The sequence below is a fragment of the Stenella coeruleoalba genome (genome assembly GCF_951394435.1).
Source record: "Stenella coeruleoalba genome assembly, chromosome: 14".
In the NCBI taxonomy this organism is placed as follows: domain Eukaryota; kingdom Metazoa; phylum Chordata; class Mammalia; order Artiodactyla; family Delphinidae; genus Stenella; species Stenella coeruleoalba.
In genome coordinates, this window is record NC_137160.1 from 58,944,107 (window position 1) to 58,956,810 (window position 12,704).

The 12,704-nt window shown below is 38.2% G+C and overlaps 1 protein-coding gene across 8 annotated transcripts in view; it reads left to right on the forward strand.

The window, feature by feature from the left end:
* The window catches only part of PTPRM (protein tyrosine phosphatase receptor type M), a 798,567-nt gene that overhangs the window by 481,678 nt on the left and 304,185 nt on the right, over positions 1 to 12,704 (forward strand). For all 8 annotated transcript variants that reach the window (XM_079943436.1, XM_079943437.1, XM_079943438.1 and 5 more), the window contains 2 exons: positions 263 to 571; positions 7,791 to 7,900. In XM_079943436.1, coding sequence (XP_079799562.1) covers positions 263 to 571; positions 7,791 to 7,900 — 419 coding nt within the window. The remainder of the gene's footprint in view (positions 1 to 262; positions 572 to 7,790; positions 7,901 to 12,704) is intronic.

A 12,704-nucleotide genomic window follows, 5' to 3' on the forward strand; every position in this document is an offset into this window, starting at 1 on the left:
AATCCATTCTTGATGTCTCACGTTGTATGCTATCCACCAGAACTTGGGTAGAAGGACAGACCTCACTGCAGAAGAGACTGGAAATTTTAGTCCTTATTCTGGGTGGCCTCATGCCCGTCTAAGATTTAGGTGTTTTATTCATATGGAAGAAGAGAAGACAAGATACTGGGGATAAGGAGGATTATCTGTGATACCTGGGCTTCACTGGAACTTTTATTATTATTTTCTCTCATGTTCTCTTTTTCCTTCTTTTGCATCTTAGATCCCATGCGCGGCCCAAGAAAATTGGAAGTCGTCGAAGTCAAATCTCGACAAATCACTCTCCGCTGGGAGCCATTTGGGTATAACGTGACTCGTTGCCATAGTTACAACCTCACAGTCCACTACTGTTACAAGGTCGGAGGGCAGGAACAAGTGAGAGAAGAAGTAAGCTGGGACACGGATAACTCACACCCTCAACACACCATCACCAACCTCTCCCCCTACACCAACGTCAGTGTGAAACTCATCCTCATGAATCCCGAGGGACGGAAGGAGAGCCAAGAACTCGTAGTACAGACAGATGAAGATCGTGAGTACTTTCAAGTGTTATGTTTATGGGAAACAGACAGTCTTTTTAAAAAGCAGCTCATGTTTCTTTCTAATTGAGATCTTTACACTGAAAATGGAAGGAAGAATTACTTACTGGGTTGAATAACACACATGTATATCTGTGCTGCTGTATACTGAAGCACTGATTAAAAGGGGTAAAGGGAATAAAGATCCAGAAGCTTATTTTAATTTTTATGAGTCATATAATTACTTTTCTACATATGATTATTCTGTATGGCTCTAAGTAGTTCTTCATTCAAGTTTTATCATCATGTTGGACTGAAGAACTGTTGTTCCGGGTATTCGATTATTTATAAGAAATGCTTATTCAAACAGCATTCTGAAACATTTTTCATAGTTCAGATAAAAATTCAGCCCCAAATAGAGGCTGCCCTTGCTGTTCAGCACAGTGCTGAGAAATTACCTCATTAGGTCAGTGGTTATGTAATAGATCGTGCTTTTCCATAGGAACAATGCAGTAATTGGATATGACCCCAGTAACCAAGAATTTAATAAATAGACAGTGCATGTCACCAGCAACTCATCAAAAAAAGCAAATATACAGTTGCATTAAGCCTCTAAAATAATTTAAAATGGTAAAATGACACCTGGAATCCCATAGCATAGGTGTAAATGTGCTTTTACACTGATTATACAGGGGACTCTCATGTACAATAGTGAGTCCGTGTAGCACATAAAATACAGCGGTAGTTTGTCGTGTCTTTGGTTTAAAATTCATTTGCCAGGCATCAGAGTAAGTGGCAAACAACATGGGGAGCCACTTGCTTATTCCTGGGAAAAATAGATTTCACCTTTTTCTCTTCAAGCAGCTGATTATGATCTTTATTGATTGTAACATGTGTTAAATGTTTATCACAACACTATTTTTTCATTTAAAGAGCTGACAAGGTATTTTTGAGTGTTGATGACCTATGCAACACCAGGCATATTGCTATAAAATAAAAACATGGAAACAGCCAGAGTAAATGGGAAGCTCGGCCACATCTTCTCTTTTCTTTTTTGTAGCCCCTCAAGTCCTGCCTGTGTTGGTTGCTCTCAAGTGGTTGTTTCACTACAGTTTTTTTTGTGAGAAGTATAGGTTGATATGAGTCACTCAGTCTAGGCTGAGCATGGAAGCCCTATCTCTGTTTCTACCAGCTCTTCCTTGTGTCCCAGGAGAGACTCAAGAAAGTTTCAGCACTGTCAGCAGGTCTTTTCTGGCCCCTTCCTCTCCTGCATTTTTGTATTTAATTTGGTCCTAACTCCTGTTGTTGCTACTTCCAAAATATTAGATTGTTCTTTTTTTTGACTTAATTATTTTTATTATATTTCTGGTTTTCATATGAAGAAACTGAGTCAGAAAAGTGAATGGTAAACCCAGATGTCTGGTTCCAGAAACTGTGGCCTGTACTTCTATGTGCCAAAGTACTTCTAAGAACTTACTAATATGATCATTAGTATTCTAGAGGCCTTATTTATATAAACATTGATATTACTGTCTATTCTACCTTTCTGCCTTGAGGTATTTTTTTACAATCATTTTTTAATTGAAGTATAGTTAATTTACAGTGTTGTGTTAGTTTTAGGTTTACTGCAAAGTGATTCATTTATATATATATATATATTCTTTTTCAGATTCTTTTTCATTATAGGTTATTACAAGATATTAAGTATAGTTCCTTGTGCTCTACAGTAGGTCCTTATTGATTATTTAATACACGGTAATGTGTATCTGTTAATCCCAAACTCCTAATTTATCTCTTCCCTGCCCCCTACCTTTCCCCTTTGGTAACCATAAGCTTGTTTTCTATGTCTGTGGGTCTATTTCTGTTTTGTCAAAAAGTTCATTTGTATCATTTTTTTAGATTCCACATATAACTGATATCATGTGATATTGGTCTTTGTCTGACTTACTTCACATAATATGATAATAGATGGTTCCTTTCTCTCAACTTCCACTACCTATATCCAGATTTTATGCTGAAATTTCTGTAGTAGTTTCTAACCTTTTATTGTTTCAGCTTTGTCCAATTCCAGTGCCCTCTACTCGTTCCCTAAACTAATCTCTAAAATACATTTGCATCATGTTACTCTCTCCACAAGAGCCGTCAGTGAATCTCTTTACCCATATCTCGGTATTCCAGGCTCAGGCTCTAGACCAGGTAGCTTTTCCTCCCTGACAGTGCATCCTGCAGAGACGTGCCCTGGTGCTGGTCCTGCTGCCACACTCCATGCATCCTGAGTGCTCCTTCACTGTCTGTCCTCCTCTGCACATCCTCCCCACCTGGCTTCCTACATTCCATCTCCTCCATGACCCTCCAGAGTTCTCCTCAAGTTCAGGTCCTTCATGAAGCTGTCTTCAACTCTCACACCCTCATTCCTCTCTCATCCTTCTGACCTCATTTGCACTTGACAAGATCTTTAAATCTCTGAGCCTTAATTTCCTCATCTGAGAAGCAAGAATAATACAGTTCTCCAGCATATTAGGGTTAGAAGCCATTTCCATCGTGTGCTATTTGTAGCTGCAGAGAGGGGCCTTTTAATAGGTGAGCGTTATTATTGTTATTGTAAGAATTCAGAGGAACTTATCGTGACCCTTTCTTTTTTTTTTTTTTGCGGTACGCGGGCCTCTCACTGCTGTGGCCTCTCCCATTGCGGAGTACAGGCTCCGGACGCGCAGGCTCAGCGGCCATGGCTCACGGGCCTAGCCGCTCCACAGCATGTGGGATCTTCCCAGACCGGGGCACGAACCCGTGTCCCCTGCATCGGCAGGCAGACTCTCAACCACTGCGCCACCAGGGAAGCCCTATCGTGACCCTTTCTTGTTCTCTCATTATGTTATATATAATTTTTTCCTCTTAACTGTAAACCACTTGCGAGAAGAAGCCATCTAATTTTCTTCTATAGCAATTTGCGTGGTATTGAGTAGGTAATAAGCACTCAAAATACTTATTAGTCTTTAAATAAAATAGTAAAATTTGCTGATAATCATTTAATTCAGGCTTAAATCAACAGTAATGTTTCCATCAGTGAGAGAGGAAAGTCAAGTGCAGTCATTTCTAGAGATGAGAGATGTTTTGCTGAAGCATGAACTCACCAATACTTTTGGATTTCGAATTTACATGAGCTAATAATTCTGTTAAGTGCTGTTAAAACATAAGGTTAAATAAGTCACTTTTTTGTTTGTGTGTTTAAATTATCTTGCTAGTCCCTGGAGTTGGGGCATGCATTACTTCCAAATAAAAATCTATTGTTTACATAGCACACTGGCATCCAGTTCATTAGAAAAACTTTGATTTCAAATTATATTTCCTAACAAGAGCAAAAGGAAAAAAAGACTTCAAATAAGACAGAAAAAGAAAAATTGTTAATACCTACCGAGCATGAAGAAAAAAGAATTGAAGTGTCACTTTACTTATCTGCCATTAACAAAGGCTACAATTTGTTGTACATCGTGAGTTTTATTGTAGTATATTTTTATTGAAATATTATTTATTTCATCAGAAAATATGTGGGAAAAATTATCTTTTTATTACTGTTAAGAGTGTCACTAGACACTATAGGGCTCAATTCCATTAACTTAGATATTATGGTTCTATATCCCAAATCATGAATTCCTAGAACTTCTAAAAAAGGCACCAGACCTAAGTTCCTGTGAGGTACCAGTTTCCCTAATCTAACTAACTCTTCTGGTATTTTAATTCACTTGATCTGTTCCTGACCTAACAACAATTATATGAATCCCATTTAGGTTTTCCTGTTGTTAACATTTTCATGATTACAAGCCCTCCAATATATTTTATTACATTCATCCTTTTAAAATATCCTCTGTTCAACATAATTTTGACAATCTCTCTTTTTTTAAATTTTACTCTCATTTATACTAATCGAATGAAACCAAAGATTTGTTTTTTTCTAAGTTTTCACCCTCTTTACGTCTGTACATAGATTACTAAATATTTTCAGTTCAGAAATATTATCACAAAATAATAGAGCCACACATGCATCATAATTATCTTGATCCTGTGAGGAACCTGATGACATCAAAATAAACACTTTCAAGGTCAAGAGGAAGAGACTTAGTAGAGCTTTTTTTTAAAATTTTTATTTTATTTATTTATTTTTAAATTTATTTATTTTTGGCTGCATTAGGTCTTCATTGCTGTGCGTGGGCTTTCTCTAGTTTCAGCGAGCGGGGGCTACTCTTCGTTGCGGTGCGCGGGCTTCTCATTGCGGTGGCCCCTTTTGTTGTGGAGCATGGGCTCTAGGTGTGCGGGCTTCAGTAGTTGTGGCTCGCGTGCTCAGTAGTTGTGGCTCGCAGGCTCAGTAGTTATGGCGCACAGGCTTAGTTGCTCCGCGGCATGTGGGATCTTCCTGGACCAGGGCTCAAACCCGAGTCCCCTGCATTGACAGGCATATTCTTAACCACTGCACCACCAGGGAAGTCTGAGACTTAGTAGAGCTTTCTCTGGCATGGCCCATCGTAGTCCAACTTCTGATTGTGATGAGCATTTTAGTCTCAGAGCCCAGAATCCAAATTTTCTTAGAACTCACCGGTGTCATCACTTCTTAAATACCTTGTTTCTTTGCTTCGATGTAGTTTCACATCAATTCCTTCAACCTAAGACAAACGATTAGTTTCACATTTATATATTTTTTAGAGTTTGGACATTAGGGATCAACTTACTCCAACTTCCTCATTTTAGAAGTGAGGCAACTGAGACCTAAGGAGGGTCCGTGCATTGCCCAAATTTCACAGTTTATTCACTGGAAAGTCTTAAATCAGAACCCAGGCCCCCCTATCTGAATCAGTGATTTTTTTTTCTGCTAAACTCTCCTTAGTTCTGTTTAGAATAACTATCAATATAAATGTCCTAGATCTACCTTTAAGTAGCCCCTCAACTAAACAAATGTGTACTGCCTATGAGTCCTTTTGTAATTCTGGTCAGTCTTTCTAGTCTGAGGAGATCTCACCAACCCTTAGAGGGCTATTCATACCCTCCACAAGCTAACCAAACATTTCTTTAGCCCCCATGTTTTAAACTTTATTGAGATATGTTTATACAGTCATGAGTTGATTTGTGTTGTTTCTACTTTTTAATTATTATGAATAATGCTCCTCTTAATATTTGTGTACAAGCCTTTGAGTGACATGTTTTCAGCTCTCTTGGATATATACGTAGGAGTGGAATTGCTGGGTCGTATGGTAAGTTTATCTGTGTTTAACCATTTGAGGATCTGCCAGACTGCTTTCAAAGTAGCTTTGTGATTTTACATTCCTACCAGCAGTGTATGAGGGTTCCACTTTCTCCACATTCTTGCCAATACTTGCTATTATCTGTCTTTGGATTATAGCCATTCTAGAGGGTGTGAAGTGCTATCACACTGTGGTTTTGATGTGCATTTTCCTGCTAGCTAATGATGTTGAGCATCTTTTCACGTGCTTATTGGCCATTTGTATATCTTTTTTTGGAGAGCTGTTTATACAGATCCTTTGCCCGTTTTTAATTGGATTATTTATCTTTTTATTGGGATTTCATAGTTCTTTATGTATTTTAGATACAAGTCTCTTGACCGATACATGATTTGCAAAAGCTTTCTGCCTTTCTGTGTGTTGTCTTTTCACTTTCTTGGTAGTGCCCTTTGAAGCACAAGAGCTTTTCACTTTACTGATGTACAGTTTATCTATATTTTCTTTTCTTATTTTTGTTTTTGGTGTCATATCTTTGAAACCATTGCCTAATACAATGTCATGAATATTTACACCTATATTTTCTTCTAGGAGTTTTGTAGTTTTAGCTCTTATATTTAGCTCTTTAATCTATTTTGGTATAATTTTCATATTTGGTGTGAAGTAGGAAACCAACTTCGTCCTTTTACATGTGGATATCCAGTTGTCCTAGCACCGCTTGGAAAAATTATTTTGACCCCACTGAACTTTCTTGGCACTTTCGATAAAAATCAATTGACTATAAATGTGGGGCTTTATTTCTGTACTCTCAATTCTGTTGTACTGATCTATCTGTCTATCCTTATGCCAATATCATGATGTCCTAATACTGTAGCTTTTTAGTAAATTTGAAATTGAGAAGCCTGAGTCCTCTCAAACCACTTTTTGATTACTCACACCATCACCAAAAAGTTTGATCGCACCATCCCCAAATATACGCATACTTATAGGCAGTACAGATATACTGGTTTATAAATAGGATAGGCACACTAGACACTAAATTGTGTATCATATAAAGCATACTCAAAAACTTAATTTAAATGAATATGAGATAAATGATATTTTAAAAATAATATTGTATGTTATTTTGTAGAAAATTGGCAAGTACATTTCTGTCTTCCCTTACGTCAATTAGATTTTCTCGCTAATCAAAAGGTGTTACATACTTTAGGTTTTAAAAAATGGCATCAAACTTTCCCAAATCTGTTTTATTATTAATAAATAAAACGAAATATTTTAAAAATATTTCATCTACATCACATCTTTGTAGAACTTCTCTTTTGTGTGTACTTTTCATAGACATATTAAGTATAAGTCCAGGAGTTCATACATATTCTTCTTTGACATGCTTTTATCACTCAGTGTTATGGTTATAGAATTCATCCATGATGATGTATAAAGCTGTCATCGTTTTTGTATTTTATTGAGTGAATATAAACTAATTTCTTAAACTATTTTTTGTCTCCAATTTATTAGTTTTATTTTAAAATGCTACTATGCTGACATCCTAGTCTATGTCTCCTAGTACATATGTGCAAGAATATTACTAGGGAATATACCTGAGGTGGGATTATTGGGTCGTATGACATGTGCCTCTTTAACTTCAGTGAATACAGGCAAATTATTTTCCAAAGTGGCTGTACCAATTTATGGTCTCACAAGCAATGTGTGGGAATTCGCATTGCTCCACATCCTTCTTTATTTCTGAATAATAAAAAAGTTTATTTACAAGATGATACTGAGCTTTGTCTAATTGATTCAAACTTTTTAGAGGAAGATGTGATGAAATTCTTTTCTTTATAAAGACAGTATAGCCAAAATGGTTTTAAATTGCAGGTTTTTGCAAGAAAATGGAATATATCTATTAAAATATTACACCTCAATAGAGAGTTAAAAACCTGTCAAGTCTAGAAAAATGTATTTTGTTTTTGGTTTACTTAAATATGTATCGATTTTTCCCCCCTTCTAGTTCCAGGTGCTGTTCTTACTGAATCCATCCAAGGAAGTACCTTTGAAGAGAAGATATTTCTTCAATGGCGAGAACCAATTCAAACCTATGGTGTCATCACTTTATATGAGGTAGTATATACATTTGTTAGTAATTTAATTTTTACTGTAACTTCTATGATAGCTAGACTAGTATTTAAAAATGCATAGTAACATCATGCCTTTTAAGAAGTGAATGCCTTTAATAGTTATAATGGTTACTGAATAGAAGCAAAAAAATTAAAAATGAGTTTTCGAATTATGTATAATTTCAGGATGTATATTCACCATGATTTAGATGCTTCCAGATTACATGTTATTAGATGTAAAGCCACACTATAATATAGTTTAAAAATCACCTTTGTTAAAAGCAGTAAGTGTTCTGTCATATACATTATTTGTATATGACAGGAGGCAACCATGGCATCCTGTTCTCGCCAGCTCTAAAATATTTTACTCCTGAATTATAGAAGAGCGCTGATGATCCAATTAGTGGAGTTGATAGACATTGTCTTGGGAATAACAACAGAATAATGTCTTCTGGTTTCTTAGCATTAGCAAAACAGCCTTTAGACTTCTGTGACACAGTTTTGTCTACTGATAGATAGCAGAGAAGAATTCGATGACTTGTTCAGGGAAAAAAATAACAGCAATAGCGGGGTGGCAGTCATCATCACATCTGTATGAGCGTGATTTCACTCTGCCTATTGTCATAGAAACAAGCAGGTGCATTTTTTTTTCAAGCTAGCATTTATGTGAATGCAAATTCAACAAAATTATATGTTGTTTGGTTTCTAAAATCCGCAGCCATTCTTCCTATGGGACCTCTACCTGAATACCTTTCAGAGCTACTGACAAAGCCGGAGTAGATTTGCTGTCAGACAGTCACCATTGGTGAACCCTTTCCCTGACCCAACTAGCCTCACAGCTATGTTTCCTTGTACCTTTTAAAAATTGGTATTGAAATGCAAAAAAAAAAAAAAAAAAATTGTTGTTCATCAAAAGCTAAACAAAGTAAGAGAAAAGAAAAAAAGTTGATTTTCACATTAAGTTATGATGCTTTCCTTGGCTGCTTCGTTGTAAAAGAATCATGAAAATTCATGACTCTCTTTTGTAGAGTTGTTTTTTATAATCAAATCAAACAAGTTCATATTTTTTCCTCAGTGATCAGAATCTTTTAGTTAATATTTTTGGCCCCATGACCATTTTTTAGTTCTGTTTTGTGGGTTCTTACCTCAGGATAACAGAATATTTTACTAGAAAAGATACAGTCTTTGAAATCAACATTAAGTACCAAGAAATCAGTCCACCTCTCCTGAAAGCCACATGTTGATATCTAGACGGACAGAAAATAAAGGTGAGATCCTTTCTTTCTGATCCCATGGAGCATAATATTCATGGAATAAGTAACTTTAATGTGAAAACAATAGGAAAAGCAGAACCCATCAGTCTCTCTGATTTCAGCAGCCACAATGTCCCTCCTAGCTGAACACTGATCTAAATGCTGCTACAAAGGGGATGTGTGAATGTCTTGTAAATCAACATTTTAAAACTCAAGATATAGGTAAGAAGAGCAGGTCGGTTGTTTTTTCTAGGCACCAAAGGGAAAATGCCAAATGTGTGAATCAGGCTTAAGTGATTAAGTATAAGTTTCTGACTGTTGAATCTTTCTCTTCTTTTCTCCATGTTTTCTAGAAGTAGGAAGGAAGGTATTCCAGATTCCCCAAGGTGGGCCTTAGATGGTGTCTGTGCAGGGAGCTCCTCTTTGGCTAAAACACACTGCACCGTGGGGCTCTCCCAGCCTGTACCTGAGTCTGCAGGAGACCCAGCTTCCTCCTGGTGCAGGGCTGCTGGTGAACCAGACCAGTCCCCTCCCTGGAGGACCACAGACATGTGGGAGTATGGACCCCTGGGACAGACATGCTAAGGAAATAAAACCGTTGCCCAAAGGGAAACCAAGACCTTAGAAACAGTGTAGTCACGGAAACACATTTGACTGTAGGTCAAAACTGGAAGGCAAGATACGTTATCATAGTTGGAAAAAAGCTTAGTAATAAATGATATGGGTGTTTCTTGAGGAGCACACTTGTATGGTTTTTTGAAGGAGAGGAGAAAAAACAGAAGGAATGTTGTAAATGCTGTAAGTGAACATGCTGTAGGTTCATGTTATTCTCAAGTTCTCTCTTTACCTCTTAAGAAAGATATACCAGATCATTAATGATTGGAAAATGCTGTCAATGTCATCTTTTGCCGGAAGTTACGGCAATGACGGCACTAAAGCAACCTTCTGGCCTCAGTTCTTTGTCGTCCCCATCTTCAGCCTTCTCAAACTAGCCTTCCTTCCTCTTGTCCCCAGCTGTGTTGTAGCCCCAGCCCTTCTCGTGCCTTACCTCCTGCTCAGCTGTTTCATTCTATCTGAGACATCTTCCTAAAATCTGGGACCGGTAATTACACTTTTCCTCAATAGCTATCCAGATTTTTATTTTATCAAATTATAAATGCAGTATTGTTCTCTGAAAGGATACTTTAAGCACAGAAGTATTCAAAATAGAATGTCTTTGCTTCCCAAATTCACTTTTCAGAGGTAACTGCTATGAACAACTAGATGCATGTGCTTCCAAAATTTTACAAGGTAGAAATTTATAGTGCAAGTGCTCTTATGACTATACATGGATAAAATTTAATAAATGCTAGCAAACCCAGCATTTTATTACAAGAATATGCCATATAAGACCCCCTCCACATCATACAAAAATAAATGCCAAATAGGTTCATGAACTAAACACAAAAATTAAACTATAGCAACACTATAAGAAAAATAAGGAAGATGCTTTTGTAATATATCTTGACATAAAACCCAGAAGTCATTTAAAAAAGATTGATGGATTTGGTTATATAAGAATTTAAACTTCTGAATGATAGAAAATGCCACAAAGAAAAGTCTAAATACAAACAGAAGACGTGGGGAAATTATTTTCAACATTTGTAGCAGTCAACTGGATGGTGGCTGTAGTTACAACACACTTGATACAGATTGATAAGTAGACAACACTCCATTAGGAAAAATGGGTGAAGAATAAAAGGAGTTGATTCATAGGAAAAAAAAATCTGAATGGCGTAAGCAGATGAAAAGATAGCTACCTGACCTTAGCAAGGATTAAGAAATGAAATAAAACGGACTCTTCAGAACGTTTAAGTTGGTGCAAATCCAGTGTTAAGGGGTGATGTGGTGAAATTTGTGTGCACAAACCGTTGATGGGGACACACAATTTTGCAACCTCTCATGTAGACAACTTGGGAATATCTATCAAAATTCAGACACTGCATGTCAAGCCTGTTTAGGGAAGTTTCTCAGTCAGTAATACTCCCAAATGCACAGGGATGTATGTCCCAGTATTTTCATTGTACCCCAGTAACTTTATATGCCTCACGATTGCTTAGTGAATCAACTCCAAACTCCTGGTCACGACAGTAACACACCAACAAGCTTTTGAAAAAAAACATTTAGTATGTATAAGGTATTAGAAGAGAACAAAATATAAAAGATCCTCTGTCTCCTCTACTAGAAGTGAGCAGTCCTATCAGCAGCTAATTCTAGAAAAGAATGAAATGAGGACCAAACGTCTGCCTCAGTGCAGCGTGTGCAGGGTTGTCGGGCACATAGTAAAGGAGAACAGTCTGGACTCATCAGCCCACTGGGGCGCTGACGGATGGAGAGTTGAAAATACCTCAAGATCCCCCACCTGGAGAGTGGGGCTCAGTGAATCACTCTCCCCTGAGACAGTTCACATGGGTGGAGAGAGGGAGAATTGAGGGGCCCTGTTTGCTATCAGTGTTCAAGGCCATACATGGTACCATCCCAGCTGATACTTGTTACTGCATCTCCCATGATCCTCTCCTGGAACTGAATGAGCCATGTGTATGGAGTTTTCCTTTTCTCCATGAACCTTCTGGTTTTTCACACCTGCTTCTGCTTATCCGCTTCTTTCCTCCTGACTGCCTCCCCTCGTTCTCCTCCTGTGGCACTTCTGCTTATCTTTCAGCATCTCAGTCAAATTTTGAACTTTTCCGTGGAGCATCCTAGGTTCTTGCATCCCCTGGAATCTGATTTACTTGTTGGTTCCTTTGATTGCTTGCCCCTCTGTTGAAGGACTGTAGTTAAGGCTGGCTGGCATTGCAGCCTACTCACAACTCCCTGGAAGATTGATTCCCCTCGTGGTCAGAGATTACGTGTTATTCCATTTTGGTTCTCCAGGATTTGAGACTTAGAGAAGGGAAAGAGGATGCTGGAGTATTTCAGGCACTGACCTGCCAATCAGAAGGCATCCAATGTGAGCAGCAGCTGACTCCACCTCACCTGATCTAACCCCACATATGTTGTCTGCGTGTCGGTTTGCTTTCAGCGTGGGCATCCCATCAAGTCCCTGGGTCCACCCTGGAACGTCAGTGTTCTCCATGGAGGCATCATTAGAATCACCTTGGCCCTCAGCCAGCGAAACGGCCAGGTGTGACCTCAGCCCCAGACCTCCCTCCTGGGAGTCTCCCGTTGCTCGTCCTTGGCCTAGTACTTACTAGGCACTTAATAAACGTGCTGAATGAACCAGTGAAAAAATAAATACTGAAAGTACGTGTTGCATTTGGATGTGAGCGTGGAGCTGGGTACCCTTCAGAAGTACTGCTCAGGAGGACAGATGCTTACTGACCATCAGCTGCGCAGGCAATGGAGTTCTAGGGTCAAGTTCACTGTGTTCCCGAGGAACCTTTTTATTCCTGGAATTCAGACTCCAGGGCTCTGGATGGGTTTGAGGGGGAATCCATGAACTTTCTGACATTTTGTGTCCACTTGGACACAACATAGTTGCTTGTTAGGGATTTGTTAGAGGTGAGGGAGAGGATT